General features: G+C 47.4%; 8 protein-coding genes across 8 annotated transcripts; 3 read left to right on the plus strand and 5 right to left on the minus strand.

The window, feature by feature from the left end:
* Positions 1-51: 51 nt before the first annotated feature.
* Positions 52-3,119, plus strand: BT62DRAFT_1057325 (alpha/beta-hydrolase). Its single transcript, XM_043178580.1, has 15 exons — positions 52-629; positions 701-864; positions 911-969; positions 1,083-1,200; positions 1,257-1,322; positions 1,375-1,444; positions 1,496-1,586; positions 1,639-1,905; positions 1,956-2,023; positions 2,078-2,113; positions 2,165-2,234; positions 2,288-2,325; positions 2,374-2,480; positions 2,531-2,650; positions 2,708-3,119. The coding sequence occupies exons 1-15, from the start codon at positions 463-465 to the stop codon at positions 2,917-2,919; spliced, it is 1,653 nt and encodes a 550-aa protein (XP_043042320.1). The 5' UTR covers positions 52-462; the 3' UTR covers positions 2,920-3,119.
* Positions 2,985-4,629, minus strand: BT62DRAFT_929894 (terpenoid synthase). The gene is made up of 6 exons (XM_043185828.1): positions 4,268-4,629; positions 4,196-4,218; positions 4,103-4,141; positions 3,879-4,053; positions 3,543-3,825; positions 2,985-3,494 (listed from the first exon to the last, which is right to left on the minus strand). Exons 1-6 carry the CDS (start codon positions 4,417-4,419, stop codon positions 3,126-3,128), a joined length of 1,041 nt encoding a protein of 346 aa, XP_043042321.1. The 5' UTR covers positions 4,420-4,629; the 3' UTR covers positions 2,985-3,125.
* A 565-nt stretch (positions 4,630-5,194) lies between these two features.
* On the minus strand, positions 5,195-7,801 carry BT62DRAFT_965433 (cytochrome P450). Its single transcript, XM_043188773.1, has 11 exons — positions 7,227-7,801; positions 7,001-7,178; positions 6,807-6,950; positions 6,493-6,754; positions 6,332-6,438; positions 6,259-6,277; positions 5,993-6,205; positions 5,874-5,932; positions 5,682-5,825; positions 5,491-5,622; positions 5,195-5,433 (listed from the first exon to the last, which is right to left on the minus strand). Exons 1-11 carry the CDS (start codon positions 7,447-7,449, stop codon positions 5,358-5,360), a joined length of 1,557 nt encoding a protein of 518 aa, XP_043042322.1. The 5' UTR covers positions 7,450-7,801; the 3' UTR covers positions 5,195-5,357.
* Positions 7,802-7,956: 155 nt separating this feature from the next.
* BT62DRAFT_946516 (uncharacterized protein) lies at positions 7,957-9,676 on the minus strand. Its single transcript, XM_043187982.1, has 8 exons — positions 9,448-9,676; positions 9,285-9,341; positions 9,045-9,231; positions 8,965-8,988; positions 8,856-8,909; positions 8,780-8,804; positions 8,410-8,726; positions 7,957-8,358 (listed from the first exon to the last, which is right to left on the minus strand). Exons 1-8 carry the CDS (start codon positions 9,522-9,524, stop codon positions 8,083-8,085), a joined length of 1,017 nt encoding a protein of 338 aa, XP_043042323.1. The 5' UTR covers positions 9,525-9,676; the 3' UTR covers positions 7,957-8,082.
* A 1,174-nt stretch (positions 9,677-10,850) lies between these two features.
* Positions 10,851-13,318, minus strand: BT62DRAFT_929899 (AMP-binding protein). Its single transcript, XM_043185829.1, has 7 exons — positions 12,506-13,318; positions 12,399-12,452; positions 12,010-12,344; positions 11,721-11,950; positions 11,577-11,667; positions 11,301-11,515; positions 10,851-11,252 (listed from the first exon to the last, which is right to left on the minus strand). The coding sequence occupies exons 1-7, from the start codon at positions 13,155-13,157 to the stop codon at positions 11,195-11,197; spliced, it is 1,635 nt and encodes a 544-aa protein (XP_043042324.1). The 5' UTR covers positions 13,158-13,318; the 3' UTR covers positions 10,851-11,194.
* Positions 13,319-13,631: 313 nt separating this feature from the next.
* On the minus strand, positions 13,632-15,897 carry BT62DRAFT_730156 (uncharacterized protein). The gene is made up of 9 exons (XM_043182044.1): positions 15,858-15,897; positions 15,565-15,733; positions 15,459-15,512; positions 15,318-15,410; positions 14,768-15,266; positions 14,486-14,718; positions 14,038-14,433; positions 13,937-13,985; positions 13,632-13,885 (listed from the first exon to the last, which is right to left on the minus strand). The coding sequence occupies exons 2-9, from the start codon at positions 15,630-15,632 to the stop codon at positions 13,805-13,807; spliced, it is 1,473 nt and encodes a 490-aa protein (XP_043042325.1). The 5' UTR covers positions 15,633-15,733; positions 15,858-15,897; the 3' UTR covers positions 13,632-13,804.
* Positions 15,836-17,667, plus strand: BT62DRAFT_992785 (alpha/beta-hydrolase). The gene is made up of 3 exons (XM_043190361.1): positions 15,836-16,369; positions 16,426-16,439; positions 16,497-17,667. The coding sequence occupies exons 1-3, from the start codon at positions 15,940-15,942 to the stop codon at positions 17,256-17,258; spliced, it is 1,206 nt and encodes a 401-aa protein (XP_043042326.1). The 5' UTR covers positions 15,836-15,939; the 3' UTR covers positions 17,259-17,667.
* Positions 17,668-17,716: 49 nt separating this feature from the next.
* On the plus strand, positions 17,717-18,987 carry BT62DRAFT_729915 (uncharacterized protein). Its single transcript, XM_043182042.1, has 6 exons — positions 17,717-18,022; positions 18,073-18,115; positions 18,167-18,384; positions 18,441-18,564; positions 18,615-18,712; positions 18,760-18,987. Exons 1-6 carry the CDS (start codon positions 17,738-17,740, stop codon positions 18,793-18,795), a joined length of 804 nt encoding a protein of 267 aa, XP_043042327.1. The 5' UTR covers positions 17,717-17,737; the 3' UTR covers positions 18,796-18,987.
* Positions 18,988-19,508: the final 521 nt, after the last annotated feature.

Raw genomic sequence — 19,508 nt, forward strand, 5'->3', positions numbered from 1 at the left:
CACTAGCTCTGACTGCCGAGATGCCGCAATATCCTCGCAACCATATTTGTAACCTCGTGTAGCAGCTCACACTCTCACCACGACACCCTTACTTTCACAGTTTCGCCTCACAAAGGACTTTTGGTATGCGGGACGCTAGACAAGCGCCGGCGGAACTTAGTTGGACCTTGTACCTCGATCAACCGCTTAATACTATGCTGCCGACCTCCATCTCAAAGTACGGATTAACCACCAGCTGTACCTGTTTGAATGTTTGCGCCATCAGGCCGTCAGGTACCTCCGTATGATCGAAGCATCTGCGCCTGCAATAAATGAAATCGTAGGCGACCATGCTTTCAAGTGATCATCAAGGTCTCGCACAGTCTTTATATCCCTGGACTTACCGATATATCCGCATCACGTCGGCCCCAGTGGACCTTATAAACCAAGTGTCGGTAGAGTTACGCGCACCAACTCCCCAATATGCCTGCTTTGGTTCAACTACTTGGATGGTGCTTCCTACTTCAACTCTCTCTTTCTTTTAGTCTCGTCAAGGGCGACCCAACCGCCAACCTATCTTATGGTACTTTTCAAGGATATTATTCCGGAAACCTGTCTATCTTTTTGGGCATCCCGTTTGCTAGTCCACCGTACGTGCTACTTCTCAGTAGATCGGACCCTCTCTCTCTCCCACACACACCTTCTTAATCTCCCATTACAGGCTTGGTTCACTTCGATTCGCCCCTCCTCAAGCTCCAGCGGAGGTCGGCGGTATACAAAATGCTTCAAGTTTCGGGCCCGCCTGTCCCCAACAGCTAAGCACCATACCAGACGTCCTTCCATTCGCTTTTTCTATGGCGACCGCTTCCAACGTGTCAGAAGATTGTAAGCCATTTATAGTCTCTTCATATCCCCTTGCTGATAGTCTCAGGTCTGACCGTGAATGTATGGGTACCAACAAATGCATCCAAACCACTTCCCGTTGTTATGGTGCGTATCTAAATACCCCGCTTATCTCTGTAGCTCAATATGTTGATCCCAGTGGATCTATGGAGGTAAAGACCCTTTGTCTCATGGCTAGTTTTTGGGTGCATCTAATCTAGCCGCCAGGCGGTTTCGAGACTGGGTATACGGAGGCCTACGATGCATCTGATTTCGTGGAGCGATCTCTGATCTTGAATGAGCCCGTTGTCTTTGTTTCAGCAAATTATCGCGTCAACGGTAACTCCTTATTCAATAACGCCGCAGAGTCAGTCGTTCTTATATGTGCACGAAAGCCTTCGGCTTTTTAGGAGGCAAAGAAATCCAGGATGCAGGTTTATCTAATGTTGGCCTGCGGGATCGTAAGTAATGACTACACTCAATGTGTCGAGAATCTACTGATATACCGGGTAGAACGATTCGCGATGCAGTGGATACAGTCATACATTTCCGTATTTGGCGGAGATCCTACTCGTGTAATACTGTTCGTGTTATGCTTTACCTATTTCTTCACTCGTTATTTACTGCGCCGTAGTTGGGGAGAGAGTGCTGGCGCCATCAGTGTCGGTCTCCATCTCCTTTACAACGGTGGGACAACCGACGGTCTATTCAGAGGTGTATTTATGGTACGAATACATTCCTCTCGTGTGTTTCACTCGGTTTCTAAGTAGTCCGCAGCAATCGGGCGCCCCTTGGACTACCAGGAATATATCCTACGGCCAACCCTCTTTTGATCGCATTGCACAGGAAACAGGATGTAATACATCCGAGTCTGTTATCGACTGTCTTCGTGACGTGCCTTATGATACCCTCATGGCGGCGATTAATACCAATCCCTCGGTTTTCAACTACACGAGCTTGAACCTCGCATTTCAACCCTACAATGACGGTTCAATTCTCGACAGAAATGCGCAGATGGCTGTGCAGCAGGGACGATTTGCCCATGTTCGTACTACCCCTTAGATGCCAATCCGTCGACTAATCAATGATCGCAGGTCCCGTTTGTGACTGGAAGCTGCGCAGACGAAGGGACCGTTTTCTCCTTGGGGAGCACTAATATCACGCGCGTTCATTTTCTGCTGCCCTTATTCGACAAATCTCATGCTGATGCTAACAGGACCGACCCAGAATTCATGGGCTATGTAAACACAATGTGCGCTGCTGATGTTTGGCGCGACAAATATCTAACCTGAAACGGTTCTAGGTACCTCCCCGAACTATCTTCTGAGCGCATGAGCGACGTTAGGACGGCATATCCGGATGATCCTGCAGATGTGAGCATCCGCCATCATGGGAACCTTACTCTCCTCACTTCACTATCGAAAAGGGCTCTCCTTTTGGTTCCGGTGACAATTACACTCTGACGTGAGACATTAGTGCTTCAGAGATCTTTTGGCGCTGATTGAACTCTAGCCCGGAATACAAACGAATCGCGGCATTTAATGGCGACTACTCATTCCAAGCGCCCCGACGAAACTTTCTAAGCATAGCTTCGCAAACGCAGCCGGCTTGGGCGTACTGTAAGCCATCCTGCTCACAGATTAACAATGTGAGCTAATGAGTATCACAGTGTATACAAGAGGAAATACGACTGCCTACCTGGGGGCATACCACGGGTCAGATTTGACTGAATTCTTCAGCTTCGGCGGCTCTGCATCTGGCAATGATTTCATTGGTACTGATGCCCTGGGTAGGTCATCCATCAAACCATCATATGATATTCCTAACTGGATACATCTTTGCGCAGTCAATTTTGCAACGAACCTGGACCCTAATTACTCTTCTAACTCCACCGGCCGAGGAGTTAGCTTATTGGAAACGACCTCGTGGTCACAGTGGACATCAACGCAACGAAATATAGCGGAATTCATTGATTCATCTTCACTGTTGACATTCACGACAGATACGTATCGCGCCACCGCCATGCAGTTGCTCACAAATCTCTCCTTACAAGTCTGATGGCTTCATCGTGTCCGGCCGCTCGCCATAACGAGCCATTCCTTTACTACTTACTATTCGGGATCGCGTCAATTTGTCGGTCGTTTGTTTCCAGATGCCTACCATGGTACCCTGTCCAGCAATTGCCAAATACTGCAATTGCCAAATACCCAAACAAGTCTAGCATAGCCCGAATAAATAATGCGACTAGGTAACAATATAACGGTTTATTGCGTGTGTATCAGAATGGGCTCGCCCAGTGAAAGTTGATTAGGTATCAAAGTGACCATCCTGTGCTGTTGAATGGCTTTACCATTCGACCCGAAGTACCGCCCACTCTCGAAATTCCAGCAATCATTGGCGCGAACCCAGTTTGCGATACCGTCAAGGTAAAGAGATGCGATATCATCTATTCCGGGTCCCCACTTCGGTATTTCCTCCCATAACGTTCGAAATTTGGTCCTGATCGACCGGTGAAGATCTTCCACCCATGATAGTGCTTCATCGAGATCACATTTCTGCTCGTTCATGACACAGACAATGATATTGTGAGGATATTCTTCCGACGCCTGCTCCTTATTATACGAAGCAAGATCCTGAAGATTGTAAGCGTTGCTGCTCTACTAAAAGTGCAAAGAACTTACGTTGTCAATGATTATCAGGTCACAAGCCAAGCGCCCCAGTTCAACGACGGTTGGATGATAAAACACCTCATCAGGTAAGTCATAGTCCAGCTCTAGCACCGCATAAGACGGGCCAGTCCCAATGGTAAATCGACGGATTTCAAAATAATCTTTGACATTCCGGGTATGGCGCTGATGCCGATCCTCTGCTTGTGTGACTACGGAATCCATATAACGTCCAAAAGTCTCAACGATGCGCTTCTGAGCAGTGATGCTGGAAGTTTTGATACCAAGAGCCCAAAACCTGTGGTCGAGAATTAGAATTAGGGAACGGAGTCGAATCTCATGAAATCTTACTGCTGTGCAACAAGTCCAAGAACAACTTCATTGCTGGGTCGCGGTTTGAAGGGGTTTCTAAGCGCATCCTTCACAATTTCAGCATATTGACGGACTACTTCGGGAGTTTCATTGTCCGTGTACTCGTCGAAAACAAAAAACAAGTTCATCAAGTCGCATCCAGTACGCAGTTGTTCTACACGGCAATCATTCCGGGCATATGTGTCAAGAACGACGCCACGCACCTCTAGTTGCCGTTGTGTATGCCAAGGAAGCTAGCAAACCTGGATCGGAGACAGAGGTCAGCACAGTTCGCTACTAAGGGGAAGCACTATTACTGAAGTCACAGCGATCAAATGCACTGAGGGAAACCAGTTATTACGACCCAAAAAAATATACTACGTGCCTACCGTTGGGCTTCTGGTGAAAACGCCTTGAAAGAGCGAAACCATGCTTCCGATTCGACCTTCACTTCTTCATAATAGGGATTAATTTTGCGGGGCCATGGCCAGTCAGCCACAGTGTCCGGAAGGCAAAACACTACACCAGATTCAAGGACCATTCTGTGAAGAGAAATCGGAGAAATAGAGGTTGTTCGTGACAAAGGAAAGCCGCTCTTCCACAGACATATATATACACCGATCGGACTTCAAAGGCTATAGTTTTCGCGAGAACACAGGAATGAAATCCGATCACGTTGACCAGCCTCGAGTGCGATGGGAACACACACGTGGCTTGCTCTGTGATAACAATACGGACGTTTTAGTGGACGGTACTGTTCCGAGCTGTTCAATCAAGAGGGCCCAGAGCTGAGCTTCCGCGCTTACTCTTCTTTTTTCAGGCTTACACAGCATATTTTTTTGTGACAAGAAAAGTTGTCATCGCATTTCGACTGAAAAGGCTAAATCCCGCTGACGAGACAATCATCTACAGTAAACAGCAAGTTTACAATTCGAATGATGAGATGCGGAACATTCCCCCTCCCTGGAAACATGCAGAGAATTGGAAATGATGCTAGGCAGTACACAGGTTCAGCTCAGGTTGGAGCGGTACTTATCAGTCCGCTCTTGGCACTTTTTAAAATCTACGAACCCGAACGAAACGAAACGAACTGCGGATCCATTCTATCTCAGGGGACAATCCAGACTGGCACCAGCTACCAATCAGGACGTGCGGTCCTCGGTTGGGAGCAGCGTATCCCCGCGTCATTGAATGATTGTGATCATCATCAGCCGCACATCAAGTGTTTCCGTCGATTTCCTAGATGACCAAATCTCGGGTGGTGCAGGTTGAAGAATGATATTGACATCATTCCGAAGAAGACGTAAGTTTGATTCCCTCCTCATCCGCCTTACTAGTCCACGAGGCATAATCATGTCAGAATAAGTATCTACTTCAGTCCAATACATTTATTAGTTTTTTCTAAGCCTTGGTTTCCCAGCCTGTTTCTCAACGCCGATCTCCCATATTGACATGGTCCACCTCATCATGCAGCAGGATTCATAACTGAGCCTTGATGAATGACGGGACATCTGGGAATCGAAGCTCAAACTTGCACTCGAAATGAGCTGGCCGGCTGTTCAAAGTCAGATGAATAATCGCCACTGCAGTTGTGCGACAATTCACCACTCACACGATGAGCCCAGTATTCACGAATTCATCTTTGGGAGGGTTCTTGGAGGTGGAAGCGATGCTGAAAGACCACAAAATCAAGGCGACGTTGATGAACAATGAATCTTTTGCGACAAATCGTCCAAGACAAAGTCTATCAAAATTCTGCCGGTAAACATCAATCCATCTGAAGCAGATTCAAGGATACGTTACCGGTTTCCAAAGCCCCAACTTCCGTGTCCCTCCCCTTTTGTATTTGGAAACGTTTGCAGAATGGTCCCACTTGCATCGAGATGACGGCTCGGATTGAATTCATCAGCGTCGGGACCGTAGACAGACTTATCTCGGTTCATTGCCCTACAGACAGGTGAACGCGGGGACCAATCGGATAGAGGACAGCATTACCAGACGTTGGGAAGGACAATGGTATCCTTTGGTATGTACCAGCCGTTATAATAGTCGTCCTGCATCGCGAATAGTAAGAATGGAAACAGTGCCAACAATTGCCAGTATGATAGACTTGCCTCCATAGTACGATGAGGACTGCTAATTGGGCTCACAGGGTTCCAGCGAAGGGTCTCGCGAATGATAGCTTGAATGAATGGTAATCGATCCATATCAGAAAATGTCGGTAGACGATCCCTCCCTACTACGGCGTCAATTTCTTCATGCGCACGTTTCTGCACGTCCGGGTACATAGTCATCGCCAGAACAAACCATGTGAGAGTCCCGGATGTCTAATGAACCATCAGAAATGCCATTTAACCGGCTGTAGCCATTGAATGGTCACCGTTTCGGTTCCTGCGGCACTAAATTAGAGTTGACGTTATGAATGGTTCTAGAATCAACCGAATAACACTTACTACATTGTTCCTGACAACCAGGAGGACTCTAACCGACTTAAACTGCAGCTTTCACTATGCTCCGTAATTAATGTCGCTGCAAAACTCTGTTGACTATCTCCTTCAGCCTATAAAGATAATCAGACGTGCAATGGTCGAGATAAAGCAAAGAATTAACTTACGATCAGAGACTCTACATTTTCATAGAGACCTTGGAACATTTTCGAATCTTCGCCGAAGTAATACTCAGCTTCGCGCCGCCATGGTGTCATGAAATTTGGAAGATGTTTCATCCACGGAAAGAAATCTACGAGATGAGCACCTGGATATGTAGCCGTGACCAGGCGGTCAACAAAGCTGTTGATCTGTGGTAAGGCGGCAAAGGCCTTGGATCGTCCAGCAGAAAGCCCATATGTAAGCGTATAGACTAGAAGGGCCGCGGACCTGGTTGTATGTTATATCGTCCATTCCAGATTGACGTAGAAATTTAACACACTCTCGAAACAAATGGCTCCAGTCATCGGGTTTTGCAATTATAGCGTCAATCAGCATTAAAGCCTCGCGGATCTGAACAGGTTGCAGTTCTTGTGCGGTCTTCTTAGAAAGTCCTTCTGCTGCCGCTCTTCTCATTTTGCGCCATCTACAAAGATGCTACGAAACTGTGTAATGCGAACAGAGTTTATGGCTCACTTTTCTCCGACTCTGGCCAGAACCATGACCAGGCCCCCACATAGCACGTCTGAACCTACGTAGGCATCAGGCCTGTCCGAATATATTCGAGCCCGTTTGTCTAGCAAGTCTGAAGCTACTTCATGAGTATTAATAACGATGATATCCTTCCCGAAGACGGATATGTAAATGAGAGGCCCTAGCCAAGTTTCAACAAAACGAAACATTTGATAAAGAAAAGACGTACCGTAAGTTGACTGGAGATCCCGAAAGGTAACCCAGAGAGAACTCGACAGCTGCTTCACGTTCCCAAGGAGCGGAATTCCTGGTGGCCCTGGTGGTAGCGAGCGACGAGAGAAACGGTTCAGAAGAAGCTTCACCAGCGCGAAACTTAAAAGAATAGAAGTAGACGTAAGGAGCATTCCTAGAGACGGATTCCAGGGTATAGTTTTAGTGAGCCAGGAAGACATCGTAGTTTCGCAGATCCTGGAGCAAGACTATCTGCAGCTGTAAGATGGAAGATAACATTCTGCATAGCACCATTTAGGATGCAGTTCTGATCCGGCATAGAGATGGTATTACATCAGAAAATAAAATCAATCCAAAAATGCTCCGAAATGAATCAAACCAGTTGGAGAAACGTGCACCAATCGGACTACGTCTGTCGACAACAATACCAGGGCTGATGCGAGGGAACGGGCCGACTTAAAGAAAAAAAACCGGCGTTTCGCAAATAAAACAACAAAAAAAATGCGCCCATATTCTTGTTAGATCGACGAACAACGCGGATCGCAGTTTTCCTGGTAAAGATTAGAGTAGAAGCAGACTGGGCACTATGTCAGGTGAACATCAGAAGCAAAATGCTGAAAGAGAATGCGAATTCTTCGGAACAGGCCGGAGTACGCCACTGTCAAGGTGACGACTCTTTTTCAAAATCAGATTTCGTAAGAAACAAACGGCGCCCGTTCTCGGATGTTGTGACCCAGCCTCGCTAGAGGGTAGCTCAGATTTTAATAATTAGTACCTTATAAAATAGTCATCCAACCCAATATACAAAGTCATGAATAGTACAACAGTATCCAAAGCGTGAGTTACATCATCATTTAAACTTCGCTGGACAATTTGTATGCAGGTGCCGAGTCAGCGCTGCGTCTGTGTTCAGCGAAAACCATTTCCTGCTCCGTGGAAATGATAAGGGTGTCAGAAATTCCCCCGCCCGAATTCATCTTCTTAGAACGAATGTTGTGTCTATTGAAGCTTGCATCTCCTCCAGATGATTTTGACACACGGGACAGAGGATAGGCAAAGGAGAGATTCTTCGAAACACCATGAATCATCCCGAGGCCAACCCGCGCAATGATGAGAAGTGGTGTCATAACCTAGCGCCATTGAAAATAAGACAGCTGAAAAATTAAATGACAAGAACTCACAGCCAGTTGGGTAGAAATGTCGATACCATTCAAGGCGAGCTCACTTCCACGTACGTATAAGATGAGCATAACCAAAGTCACAGCGGCAAAAATAGCCCCCGATTCGACAATAGTCAAGATCGTCGACAGATATCTGTTTGAATGGGAGCTGCCAAGTTGACGCCCCATATACCATAGCCGAAAGGCAATTGCCGCCGTTACGCAGACATTCACGGCAAGATCCAAAGACCAGCCGACAGGCCCTATATGTTTGATTCTGGGAGAGTCGATATTTGCATTCGGTTGAGCAAGCAAACCGGTGGCGGCGTATGCAGTTCCTGCTCATCAAGATCAGATCATTGGGCAATGATTTAGATTAAAAATCACTGACCCATATGTGCAAGCTCGACGATAATCTGCCGGAAAAGGATGAGAAAAGACAAGGAATGGAGCCCGACATGACGTACTGGGAGTACTGCAATTTTCCAGTTGTATCCCCAAACCACATATAGACGCCAGATCTAGAAACATTTCGTCGTTCAGCAGATACAAGTGTTAAATGGTAAATGTTGGTACCAGGATCAGATCCTGAAGGAAGACCTAAAACGTAAATCAGCCAAAAACCGTATAAGCCTGCACTGAGGGCTGTGACTCACACTTGTATCATATAGAATCGTTTTCGCAACAGCAGTTCCGCGTGCATTGTCGGCCCAATAAAGTATGGTGTAGGTGGAGTCGCCGGGTTGAGGGACGTCAATGAAGGCCTCCAATAGTTCTCTCAGAGACAGAGATACATGGGTAGTAGCAAATAGGAATAGGGCAGTCGATGTGGTGGCTAATAGCCTGAGGAAAGCAGGTCAAGTATAAGATATAGCCTGGTCTAGAGACGAACGGACCTCGGAGAATTGTGCTTCCGTACAAGAACAAACATTGCGCCTATGAATATGATAGCGCTTCCGGTTCAAAGTTCAGGGCTTGAAGAAGCGTGAAGAAGATAGACTTACTTCATTCCTGTTTGGCCATTTGTGAGCAGAAAGCGTGAGCTGGCAGCCGATAATAATCATACCCCATAGACATGTCTCTATCCAGATACCAACAAGCGCATTCCTGTCGAGGCGTGGAAGGGTCGAAGCCATGAGTGGAAGAGGGAGCGGCGAAAGGTTAATCAATTTCAAGTGGACCCGCTTATGTAGGCGGAATGCCGCATCAGACAATGTATTGAAGCCGATGTCCAAGCGTGGTCAAGGGGGAAACAACCCAATCAGCTCCATCCTGATGATGACCTTTGTCAACGCCGATTTGCAGTTTGATCGTACGGTGAACCCGTAGGCAGTCATGAGCGTCGCCGATCAAACGCCCCAGGAAACTGTTTGTAACCAGATGCTTTCAGCCGCAACATATGCGACCGTAAGCAACCTAGGTCGCCTAAAGATGGTACTTGGGATCCAAACCACAGTGATAGCTGGTTCCACTGAACACTCAAGTAGCGATGATAGTAATCATATGGTCAGCAATATCGAGATAAATGACAGAATGGTCAATAGATACGAGCAGACAGTTAAGTATTGCAGAAAGTGAAGCTGTAATACCGGCAAATTGTGATAAATGTACCTTGACTGATCAACAGAATGCAACACATGGGCGCCACAGGTCCCATCTTATTCCTTTTGCTACATGTTTACATGAGTTCGGCCTTGAGGATGTGCAGGAATCGCTCGATGACGAGCGTTCAATCGCGACGTATCGGGGCAGGAAAACTAAATGGGGTGCTGGCAGGCGTGGGGGGAAACGAATAAAAGCAGCCTTGTGATAGGTCGATGACGAAGACCCACGCGCTCTAGACTTGTGCGAAACGTGTTGAATACTCCGACGGTGCCGGTCAGTCCCACTTGGAAGAAACTCTTCACCACAACTGCGGCGCATTTCATAGTGGAGTACTAAATAATGGAAAGCAGTAACATTAGTGCCATTATTGTATCAAAACCTTGTTTTACGGAGAGAATCAAATCCATGACGACATCTTGTGGATAGCCGACAAGATGGTGGCGATACTGTTCAACGAGTCATTTCTGGAAGTAAATCATTTCCGTACAGGATTTCACAGAGGAACGAATAGAACAAACAACGGTGCATAAAGAGAGCACCTGGATGATTAACCCTTTGATGGACCTTTGAGCCCGGGAGCCTTGGGTCGGATATTAACACTGAAATCAAAAGTGAAAAGCACTCGTTCGTCGTCGCACGGCCATACATAGAAAAAGGATGGCTAAACACTAGTTTTTCACGTATCCTTATAGTACCGAGTAAAAATTCCGTGACACTCAGCGCCCGGTGGTGGATAAGCGGACTGTGTTTGCCGGCGGCTGGCATATGGGTCGCGTCCACAAGTTCCGGAATCCACTAAGCATACTGGACCGTTTCGACCAAGTGTTTGTGAGGGGCAACACTCCCAAAAAACACCCCCCCCCCAATGTTTTATAATTTCTTCTGCCAAAATTTTCCGTCAAGTTTTTGAACGTTTTGAATGTACCATATTCTGTACTTGTTATGATATAACGTCGAATTTACGGTATTTCATTTTACGACAGTGCGCATCCCTTAAAATCTAAACCTCGATTAAATATCGGACTGCATCATGGCTCCCAGAAGGATGAGACGTCCCAGAGCTACATGTTCTGAGGTCGATGATCGTGGCGGCTACAAAATTTGGCTGGCCGCGTTAAGCCAGCTCCGTAGCCCACCAATGTCCGGCGGTAGCTGGTGCCTCAAATCTTGACATGTCTAGTAATTCGCCTAGCACTTCTCTTCATGTAGCAGATGTCGCTGCAATCCGTTCCAATTCTACTTTATCTGTTTTGCCGTTTCTTCGTTGCCAAATTAACGATTGATCTCCCAATAAGAACAGGACAAACCTTGTTAAAGGAAGGCATTCAAGGGGCAAGAACTTGGCAGGAACAGCATAGCTAGGATGTATGCGCGTTACTGCTTCTCGAACGACAGTTGGATTCAGAGTCTCTGGTGAATAGAACGCCCATAACTCGCTGTTGACGAGCAAAGAGCATGCACTTGAAACTCCAGGGCAGCGAAGGATCGTTGCGGTGACCCCATCAAGTTCAACACGGAATCCCTCAATTTAATGTGAGATGTCCCATGCTTTTTTAAAAAAATACGATCAATGGCCGACACACCTTGATTTTAACTTGGTCGTCGAGGCGACCGAGAGGTTCAATTTGCCCGTCTTCCCTCAACCTCCCTAGATCTCCCGTGTTGTACATCCACCTGCCAGACACGGATATGAGCTTTTTGCTTGGAATTTGATCCGAAGGATTTACCGTGATTCGTCTCGAAATGGATCTGGGACGTACTTTGTGGCTGTGAGTGAGGGTCGTTTCAAGTAGCCTTGAGTGATACCGCGACCGCCACTCCAAATTATGCCTGTCGCGCCCACTGGAACTGGCTGTAAGTCGTCATCAAGTATATAGATAGAGTTGTTCGGGGTCGGGAATCCTATTGAAAGTGGGGTTCCTGGTACATGCTTGCGCATCGTGTTTACGATAGTGACCTTTAGGTTTTCCAATCAACTGGAGCTATTTCTGGACAACGAAGAAATGCGATACTCACTTCAGTAGGACCATAGGCATTGTAAAACGTCATTTGCTTTGCCCATCTGTCCGCAAGAACCTGAGAGCACGGTTCACCAGCAGTAGCAACGACTTTGACATTGGGGTAATCCACAGGATCATGCGAGACCAGAATTGAGGGAGTCGCAATTATCACATCGACCTTCTGCATCACAGAAATCCAATCTGCGCGTCGTGGTCCGCGCAGGTAGAGGGTTCCGCCATTAATGAGGCATCCCAGGGTTTCCCAAGCGCACATATCAAATGCAATATTCAACAGTTGGGATACTTTGGTGCCCCGACAAATACCTAGATTTCCAGGAGATAGTGACAGCACTTATTCGGACTGCGCGTCAAATGGCGTTTATTATCAAAGAGGAAGAGACACACAATTAGTCACGTTTGAATGGCTGACGATGACTCCCTTCGGCGCTCCGGTCGTGCCTGCACTCGGATGTCTGAGTCAACACTACGATTGAGAATCAAATCCATCTCACCCGACGTGTAAATAATATAAGCTTTATCGGAGCCGCAGCCTTTCCAAGAAGTCTGTGTTTCGGTGCCTTCGTTGACGAGCTCCAGGACGTCCTCTGTACAGAAGTTCTGAGGCGGTAATAGGCCTTTACGAGACGCGAAGACCCTTGAATATAGAGTAAAGGATGGTTCCGCATCGGAAAGGATGCCTCGAAGAGTATCGTCGGTGATGAGCTGCCCATCTAACGGAATATATGCAGCACCAGCACGAAGAACACCAAGGATAGCGCATATATGAGGGACAGAACGCTCTCCAACAAGGCATACCTGCGATCCAGGAAGAACTCCCCTGGTTCGCAGAAAGGACGACACACGTAATGAGAGTCTGTCGAGTTGCTCGTAGGTCAGAGAATTTCCAACATGATCGACAATGGCGAGGTCTGCAGGGAAGGACTTTGAAACGGCTTCGAAAGCATCGTGGATGCAGGCATGCTTGATGCGAGCAACGGTCCCAAAGCTGACGCTCAGGTTCGAGTCATGTCTCTTCTCGGAGTCGGACCCTTTGAAGAGGGTCGACCAAGGGTACGGAATTTCCCACGCGGTGAAAAATGGAGCAATCGCCGTGAACAAGTTGTTGAAGAAAGCAAAGACGCAAAACATTAGCGAGTTCGGCATGAGGATGTTCTATAGACAGATATTGCGACGAAGGGTATGGGAAGTTTAAATGAAGCCGCTTCACCTTTCTGATGCATATGCAGAACTTGATGCTGTTCCATGCTAACGCACAGCAAGGCCACAGGCTCTGTTCCCGGATTGGGCGGGGTTTGATGAAAATGCCGGAACAATATATCTATCTTAGGTGGCGCAGAACATGGAATATTCTTGTGCTGGCACCGGGCGCGTGCATTGTAATATCGGTTCGGGACAGAAACCTGGGCCGTGTTCCAAGTCATCTGTCTGGTACTGGTCTACAGATCATTAGAAAAAGAAGTTGATGATCAGCTTCGGATGGGAAGTGGTCTCGCTGATTGTGTGGATGAAAGGCTCCAAGTAGACCATAATCAGCTTCTTGATCGTACCTTCAGAAGGCCTCACGGGGCTTACAAGTATCATACTCCAGGACATCTGTTCCGGCGCCAAGCAAGTGCAGTTGACCTTGGGAACAGTTGAACCACACCAATTTTCATAAGCAGAGTTGGGGCGAATGACTGCGAACACTGATTATCGGTCTATCAATCATGTCAAGACCTATATTTTTCATACGTTCCACACGATTATTCATGACTCGTCGCTCGATTTCTTTTAGATAATATGTCCGACGACTAGGACACTAAAGTAAGGGCCTGTCGGCGAATCTCGTCGACATACTTCTGTAAGTATTCCCGATCCCAAATATCATTGGCCTAAAGTGACGATCATCAAGGACTTGAAACAAAACAGAAGACAGTTCTCACCTCCACTTGGATTACTATCTCCGACTTCATAGTCCACGCATGAGTAAGCCTAGATTGTGTTCATTCAATCCTATTGAAGAAAAAATGGAGGAAGTACGTACGGATTAGGCATTGTCAGCCGATGCCCAAAAGCCATGTCATGTATCTTGATTAACGCCGCTTGCGTCGAATCACCGTTAGGATATAAAATAGTTGGTGTGACGGCATCCACAACCCCAAGATTTGTATTAGTCGTTGCCAATGGGTTGTGGGTAATACCTGGCTTTCGCGGAGGATTCAAAGTCATCAGAGCGGCCGAAAGATGCGGAAGGTGTGGATTGGTCAAGAAAAAGTCCCACTGCTCTTTGAGGGATTGCATTATAACACGAAGTTGTTCTCTGCCGGGCGAGAGGGAGGAAAATGACGAATAATCGATGCGAAGTGGAACAAGAGTCATCTGAGAAATGAATCTATCTTTCGATTGCATCTCGGGAGTTAGCCATGATTGCAAAGAGATGCTATAGGCAATTCCTTTGAATTACGGAGTATATGGTGACAGCAAAAACGCACATGCTAATAGGGAAGGATATATTTGCTCGCGGTGCTTCTTCGTCCGTGACGGGATTCAAGGCAAAGATCGCCAGTATTTGAGCGGCTCCGAAAAGATGGGTAACGGTGCATCCCAGTGCCTTGACTTCCCTGAGCAAATCGCGAGCCAATTCAGGATTTATGGTATTGCGAACACGAATCGAGAGTCCCTTTCGTGTCGTCTCCGTACGCTGGGCAACAAGACTGTGGGAGACCTTGTAAACGGGATATGAGCGACATGACAGAACGAAAGATCAATCATACCGGTCTATGTTCATGGGCCTGTTTAATCTTGCCTAGAAGCTCGAGTCCAGCAGCGTCAGCATCCAGACGCGGTCCACCAGTTGACGTGACGGGTCCTGGCGGAAGATTGGCCCACTCTGTGCCCCAGGCAGCCGACATGATGTCACTAGAGCTATCAGATACCATGGCCTCAAAAAGTATCTTGAACGCGTTGAAAGTGGGGCGGGCGTCCATAATGGTATGGCTGCCATGCATAAACAACCCAAAGGAGCTAGGTCGATCTTGTAGACAGAACATTATGCACTTTATGATGTCTTCTTTGCCTGGAGTCTCTAGCTTGCGCTGGTTGATCATGGCAACGAAATCATCAACGTCCATTGGTTCATCGAGTACTTCGATTGAGCGTTCCACCCATTCCATGACAGCTTGTGCATCTTTGGCCGGACAGTAGACCCAGGACCTTAGTTCAGGATCGTGAATGCCCGCTTCTAGAGACGCTGCGATATTAGGACAAAGGAACCTGAAGCCGAACGCTTGAGGGCTTTGGTGAAATTACATTCTTTAGATATACCTCAATTTGGCCCACGCGTATCGCAGACGCGTGTGTAATTCTTGCAGAGAGAGTAGGGTCTCGAATGTGAATCCCATACAACATTCGGCAAGGCTACAATTCTTGGTAAGATTTCATTGTCAGAATATTTAACAGCCCTACCCATCGTAGAAACGACCAAACTGGTCATTCATCAACTCGGAACCCAGAAGAGGTCTGAAATAAAAGAATCAGAATGATAGCGGCCAACACGGGTTAGTAGGCTGACCTAGTATACACAATACTAGAGTCCCTCTGCAGAGAGGTCCACGCGGGTTCGTTAGCGACGACGTTCATCGTGAAAGATGGAAAAGAACTTCAGGCTGCGGTTCCTCCGGAACAACATGTCGATGATTAGCAACATGTGGGGCCTGGCCACAGCCATGGTTTAGTCCATACTGGTTCACGGCACCGGGTGAGCGCGTTGTGGTTCAGTTCCAAGTATATCCATACCCTGATTACAAAGCAGCCCGATCAATCTGGAAACTTTGGAGGAAACCGAACTTGTGCAGCCATGCTTACGCGGTCGGCGAGATGGCTGATGGGAAAAGCTGCATACAAGGGAGACGAAATTTCTCACTGATTCTGTTCTCGCAGTTCCACCATGGTGTTTGCTTTTCGTCGTCAACCTCTGAAAGCGATCTATCTGACAGGCAGAGTCGTTGCTCTGCTCTTCGTACAAGTGCCTTTCTGGACCGTGCTGTATGCAATTCCTGCTGCCAGGCCTCGTCCATCCTGGTCTCTTTCGAGATGCCTCATTGTTTCGGTGTACCGCGTTTTCGTCAATGTCATGTACAGCACGACGCCGATGGCGCACGACTCACCGGAGAAATTCTCCACTGAGGCTGAAAAAGTCGGCTTTGTTTGGGTAGACCCAACACCAGAGCTGTTGAGCGGTGAAGTGGAGACCTTAGCTGAAAAGAATAATGTTGTAGCTGAAAGGACGTCGGGTTTCTGGTACGGACCAAGAGGCCCCGATGGCAAGTTTGGCCAGCCGGCACTCGCGAACGAAAAGGTCATCTATCATTTCCATGGTTCGTCTTTCTATCCCCTTGCTGTATTAACACTTCCTGATTCGACATCTATGCAGGGGGCGGGTTTGTTGTACGTCTGTTTAGATGTCCAGGTGCCTGTATGTAGCTGACATGCAATCTTTTTTAGATGGGTACCGCACATCCATCGAATGGAGCTATGACTACCATGGCAAACGGCCTTTTAGAGCATTTCCCCGCCAATACCCGACTTTTTGCTCTCGAATATCGCCTCTCTTCCCACGAGCCATTTGCGGTTGCGAATCCATTCCCCGCCGCTCTCCTTGACGCTTTGGCTGGATACAAATACCTCGTTGAATCTCTGCATTATGATCCCAAGAATATCATTATCGGGGGAGATTCAGCCGGTGGGGCTCTCGCCTTCTGGTTAGCTCGATACCTAGCCATCAGTAATCTTCCCAATCTGCCTAACGCTGGTGGCCTCCTTCTCCTCTCCCCCACCGTCGACTGGGCAAATACACGCATGGACCGTGATTCCTCTATGCAAAAACATTCGTCCAGCGATTTCGTCTATACCATTCTTACATGCGGATACACTCTGCGTGCGCTCATGGGGAATTTACCTTTGTCAGATGCGCCTTCGAATGTCTGGATCGCTCCGGGGTCGACGCAAAATGATGCTCCAGGTTTATTTACCGGTCTGCCAAAGACTGTCATTGTTGCTGGTGGCGCAGAGCAAACGCTGGATGCTATGGTGGTCCTACGAGACAGGTTGGAGAGGGATATTGGGAAAGACAACGTGAAGTATATCGAGAAACCTGACGCGACTCATGATTACCTCACTGCCTCATGGCATGAGCCTGAGCGGACGGAGACCCTGGTTGAACTGGGAGAATGGGTTAGAGGTGACATTTGGTCCTCCACTGCCTGAAGGCCGAATGTTCCTTGTTCACCTCCTTCCTGCCACTTCACCTCATACCAGTTTAGTACTTGCTTGGACAAAAATCGTTTGCTGATTCTTTTTGATGCATAACACATTACATGCTTCACACCCGGAACAGTTTGGAGATTGTATTTTCTGTGCAGGAAGGCAACCAAGCCTTCGTGCGTAGTTGATAGCTGTAAACATTTTGATTTTATTGTACACGAATTGGGGTATATAACTTTGATGCCGGTGGACCGCCAATGTCAAAGCACGGCCGAAGCATTAGAAGTCGAACGACCCGGCCATCTTCTCTTGCTGAAGAAACGAATTACTTGAATGATAGCAAACGTATAGCCGTACTATACCTTTATGTGTATTTCACTGCGTATATAAAAGATAGTTTACCTATATGTCTATGCCAATCTCTTTGGACCATAATCTTTGTAGTGTGCATCTACTTTTGTAATTTGTTTGCGGCCCGCTAGATGCCGACAACAACCATGTCTTCTGAACCGCATCGAACGCCTCTTCGTCGGATATCTCAAGGATCTCTTTTTCGTCTTTCACGTTCAAACGCGAACCAAGATGCCCCTCATGGACTGGAATTTCTCGAGCCAGCTATGGCAGAGCTCATCGACGAAACCGAAGCCTTGCAGAACAACGTCGAAGGGCTAAAGCACCTCAGCGACTCACTTGCGACCTTTAACGAATCATTTGCCAGCTTGATGTACGTGATGGACATGAATGCGCTAACGACAGACTGGCCACAGGTGCGTCTTATGTCACAGGACCTTGGACCAATGATTGATGGTCCTTTTAGGCTCCAACGGACGCGTCGTTCCTCCTGGCAAAGAGAAGAGCAGGTGGGAATCAACTTTTTACCTTTTAGGTCGGCATCTCATTGCTGTGTCCAGAGGAGGACGCGCTCGTTGCGCTTCAGGCAGCAGAGGAGACTAAGCGAAAATTGGAAACAACGGCAGGCCCTTCAAATCTTGCGGACAAGACGACAACAACAGAAACAGAGCCGGAAACAACGTACATTACTGCCGGAAATACCACAAAATCCTCAGCACCCCAGAAGAAGAGAGGGAAGAAGCCGAAACTGACACCAAAGGAGAAGAAGGAACGCAGTGTACGTCGCTTTTGATATCCCACTTGATTGCTTTCCGACTCATTTCTTGACTTTAGTTGGAGATCGAAAAAATAATATCATCTCTACCTCTTGAATTCCGTGGAAGTGATCCTACGCTTCGTCGCAATATGGAAATGGTCATAGAGGGCATGATAGATTCCCCTAATCAAGTCGTCAAACGTATGCCTACTCCTACTCAATCGACGCCAACTCTGACAATGTTCAATTAGTGACCGATCTAATACTACCAGATCTTCCGCACGCACGAGTTAACAAGTGTCTCATAGCCTTAGTGAACAGGAAGATCGTACGGAAGGACAATAGTACAGTAAGAGGGTTCTTTTCTACCCGCCGCTCAAGGCTGATGCGTATAAGGGGGTGGTTCTCTACCACTGGCAGGGACTGCAGTGATTAAGCGTTGTTCATCCCTGTTCTATTGGTCGCTTTGTACATTTGATGTCCGCTGTATGATATTCGCTTTGACCTCAGTGATAAAGTATACAACCGAGCAAACCGACTTTGGAGCATCCGTGACCCGCCCTGCCGTCTGTTACTGGGATATCCATTGTGCACTCATCCAATATTCCGTCTGCAGCGAGCCCGCACCGCCTGTCTTCCATAGCCTAAGTGATCTTTTGCAGATCCTGCGCATCGCTGGCCGTTGGACTTGTGCCATAGTCTCTTCGTTTATGCGTAGTGCAAGCCTTGTTGATGGCGTGTGCGATGTGTACAGTCACATGAAGGGAACTATCGAGAGCATGGATTACATGCCCCGTGTAGCTAAGAAGGCTACAAATGCAGAAAACAGTGAGCTGCTCTTCTTCCTTCTCCTATAGTCCTCTTGAGCATGGGCATCACCATTCTTCAGATGCTCTATAATATCCTCAGCTTCGAAATCAAGATCAGAGATAGACAAGGAAACGGTTTCCTCTTGTCCAGAGTATTCCAGGTCTACCAAGAGTATTTACCAGTGCCGTCCTCCCTTGGATTGATAATATGCATTATCATCAAGCGCGCGCAAGATTTTCAAGAGTAACCTTTTTAGAAATGGTAGATACCTTGCGTCAACCATGGTCTGGCATTGACAGGAAACATGTTTAGAGCGCTCATTTATCGATGATAAT

This window comes from Guyanagaster necrorhizus, assembly GCF_019112545.1.
Source record: "Guyanagaster necrorhizus MCA 3950 unplaced genomic scaffold BT62scaffold_7, whole genome shotgun sequence".
Classification (NCBI taxonomy): Eukaryota; Fungi; Basidiomycota; class Agaricomycetes; order Agaricales; family Physalacriaceae; genus Guyanagaster; species Guyanagaster necrorhizus.

Excerpts from the sequence above, each read along its gene's own strand:
- BT62DRAFT_929894 (XM_043185828.1), bottom strand. The coding sequence starts at position 4,419 with ATGGTCCTTGAATCTGGTGTAGTGTTTTGCCTTCCGGACACTGTGGCT. Across the intron at positions 4,142-4,195 it reads ATTTGATCGCTGTGACTTCA|GTTTGCTAGCTTCCTTGGCA; the intron begins GTAATAGTGCTT and ends TCTCCGATCCAG. Across the intron at positions 3,495-3,542 it reads ACCTGATAATCATTGACAAC|GATCTTGCTTCGTATAATAA; the intron begins GTAAGTTCTTTG and ends TACAATCTTCAG.
- BT62DRAFT_992785 (XM_043190361.1), top strand. The coding sequence starts at position 15,940 with ATGGTGTTTGCTTTTCGTCGTCAACCTCTGAAAGCGATCTATCTGACA.
- BT62DRAFT_730156 (XM_043182044.1), bottom strand. The coding sequence starts at position 15,632 with ATGAACGTCGTCGCTAACGAACCCGCGTGGACCTCTCTGCAGAGGGAC. Across the intron at positions 15,513-15,564 it reads TCTAGTATTGTGTATACTAG|ACCTCTTCTGGGTTCCGAGT; the intron begins GTCAGCCTACTA and ends CTTTTATTTCAG. Across the intron at positions 14,719-14,767 it reads AGGCCCATGAACATAGACCG|GTCTCCCACAGTCTTGTTGC; the intron begins GTATGATTGATC and ends CCCGTTTACAAG.
- BT62DRAFT_729915 (XM_043182042.1), top strand. The coding sequence starts at position 17,738 with ATGCCGACAACAACCATGTCTTCTGAACCGCATCGAACGCCTCTTCGT. Across the intron at positions 18,385-18,440 it reads AGGAGAAGAAGGAACGCAGT|TTGGAGATCGAAAAAATAAT; the intron begins GTACGTCGCTTT and ends TCTTGACTTTAG. Across the intron at positions 18,565-18,614 it reads CCCTAATCAAGTCGTCAAAC|TGACCGATCTAATACTACCA; the intron begins GTATGCCTACTC and ends ATGTTCAATTAG.
- BT62DRAFT_929899 (XM_043185829.1), bottom strand. The coding sequence starts at position 13,157 with ATGCCGAACTCGCTAATGTTTTGCGTCTTTGCTTTCTTCAACAACTTG. Across the intron at positions 12,453-12,505 it reads TTATATTATTTACACGTCGG|GCACGACCGGAGCGCCGAAG; the intron begins GTGAGATGGATT and ends ATCCGAGTGCAG. Across the intron at positions 11,253-11,300 it reads GAATGCCTTCCTTTAACAAG|AAACGGCAAAACAGATAAAG; the intron begins GTTTGTCCTGTT and ends TTGGCAACGAAG.
- BT62DRAFT_965433 (XM_043188773.1), bottom strand. The coding sequence starts at position 7,449 with ATGTCTTCCTGGCTCACTAAAACTATACCCTGGAATCCGTCTCTAGGA. Across the intron at positions 7,179-7,226 it reads GGATCTCCAGTCAACTTACG|GGCCTCTCATTTACATATCC; the intron begins GTACGTCTTTTC and ends AAACTTGGCTAG. Across the intron at positions 5,623-5,681 it reads AGTTGGGGCTTTGGAAACCG|ACTTTGTCTTGGACGATTTG; the intron begins GTAACGTATCCT and ends GAATTTTGATAG.
- BT62DRAFT_1057325 (XM_043178580.1), top strand. The coding sequence starts at position 463 with ATGCCTGCTTTGGTTCAACTACTTGGATGGTGCTTCCTACTTCAACTC. Across the intron at positions 2,326-2,373 it reads GGTGACAATTACACTCTGAC|CCCGGAATACAAACGAATCG; the intron begins GTGAGACATTAG and ends ATTGAACTCTAG. Across the intron at positions 2,481-2,530 it reads GCAGCCGGCTTGGGCGTACT|TGTATACAAGAGGAAATACG; the intron begins GTAAGCCATCCT and ends TGAGTATCACAG.
- BT62DRAFT_946516 (XM_043187982.1), bottom strand. The coding sequence starts at position 9,524 with ATGGCTTCGACCCTTCCACGCCTCGACAGGAATGCGCTTGTTGGTATC. Across the intron at positions 9,342-9,447 it reads ACATGTCTATGGGGTATGAT|CGCTATCATATTCATAGGCG; the intron begins TATTATCGGCTG and ends TTGAACCGGAAG. Across the intron at positions 8,359-8,409 it reads ACATTTCTACCCAACTGGCT|GTTATGACACCACTTCTCAT; the intron begins GTGAGTTCTTGT and ends CAATGGCGCTAG.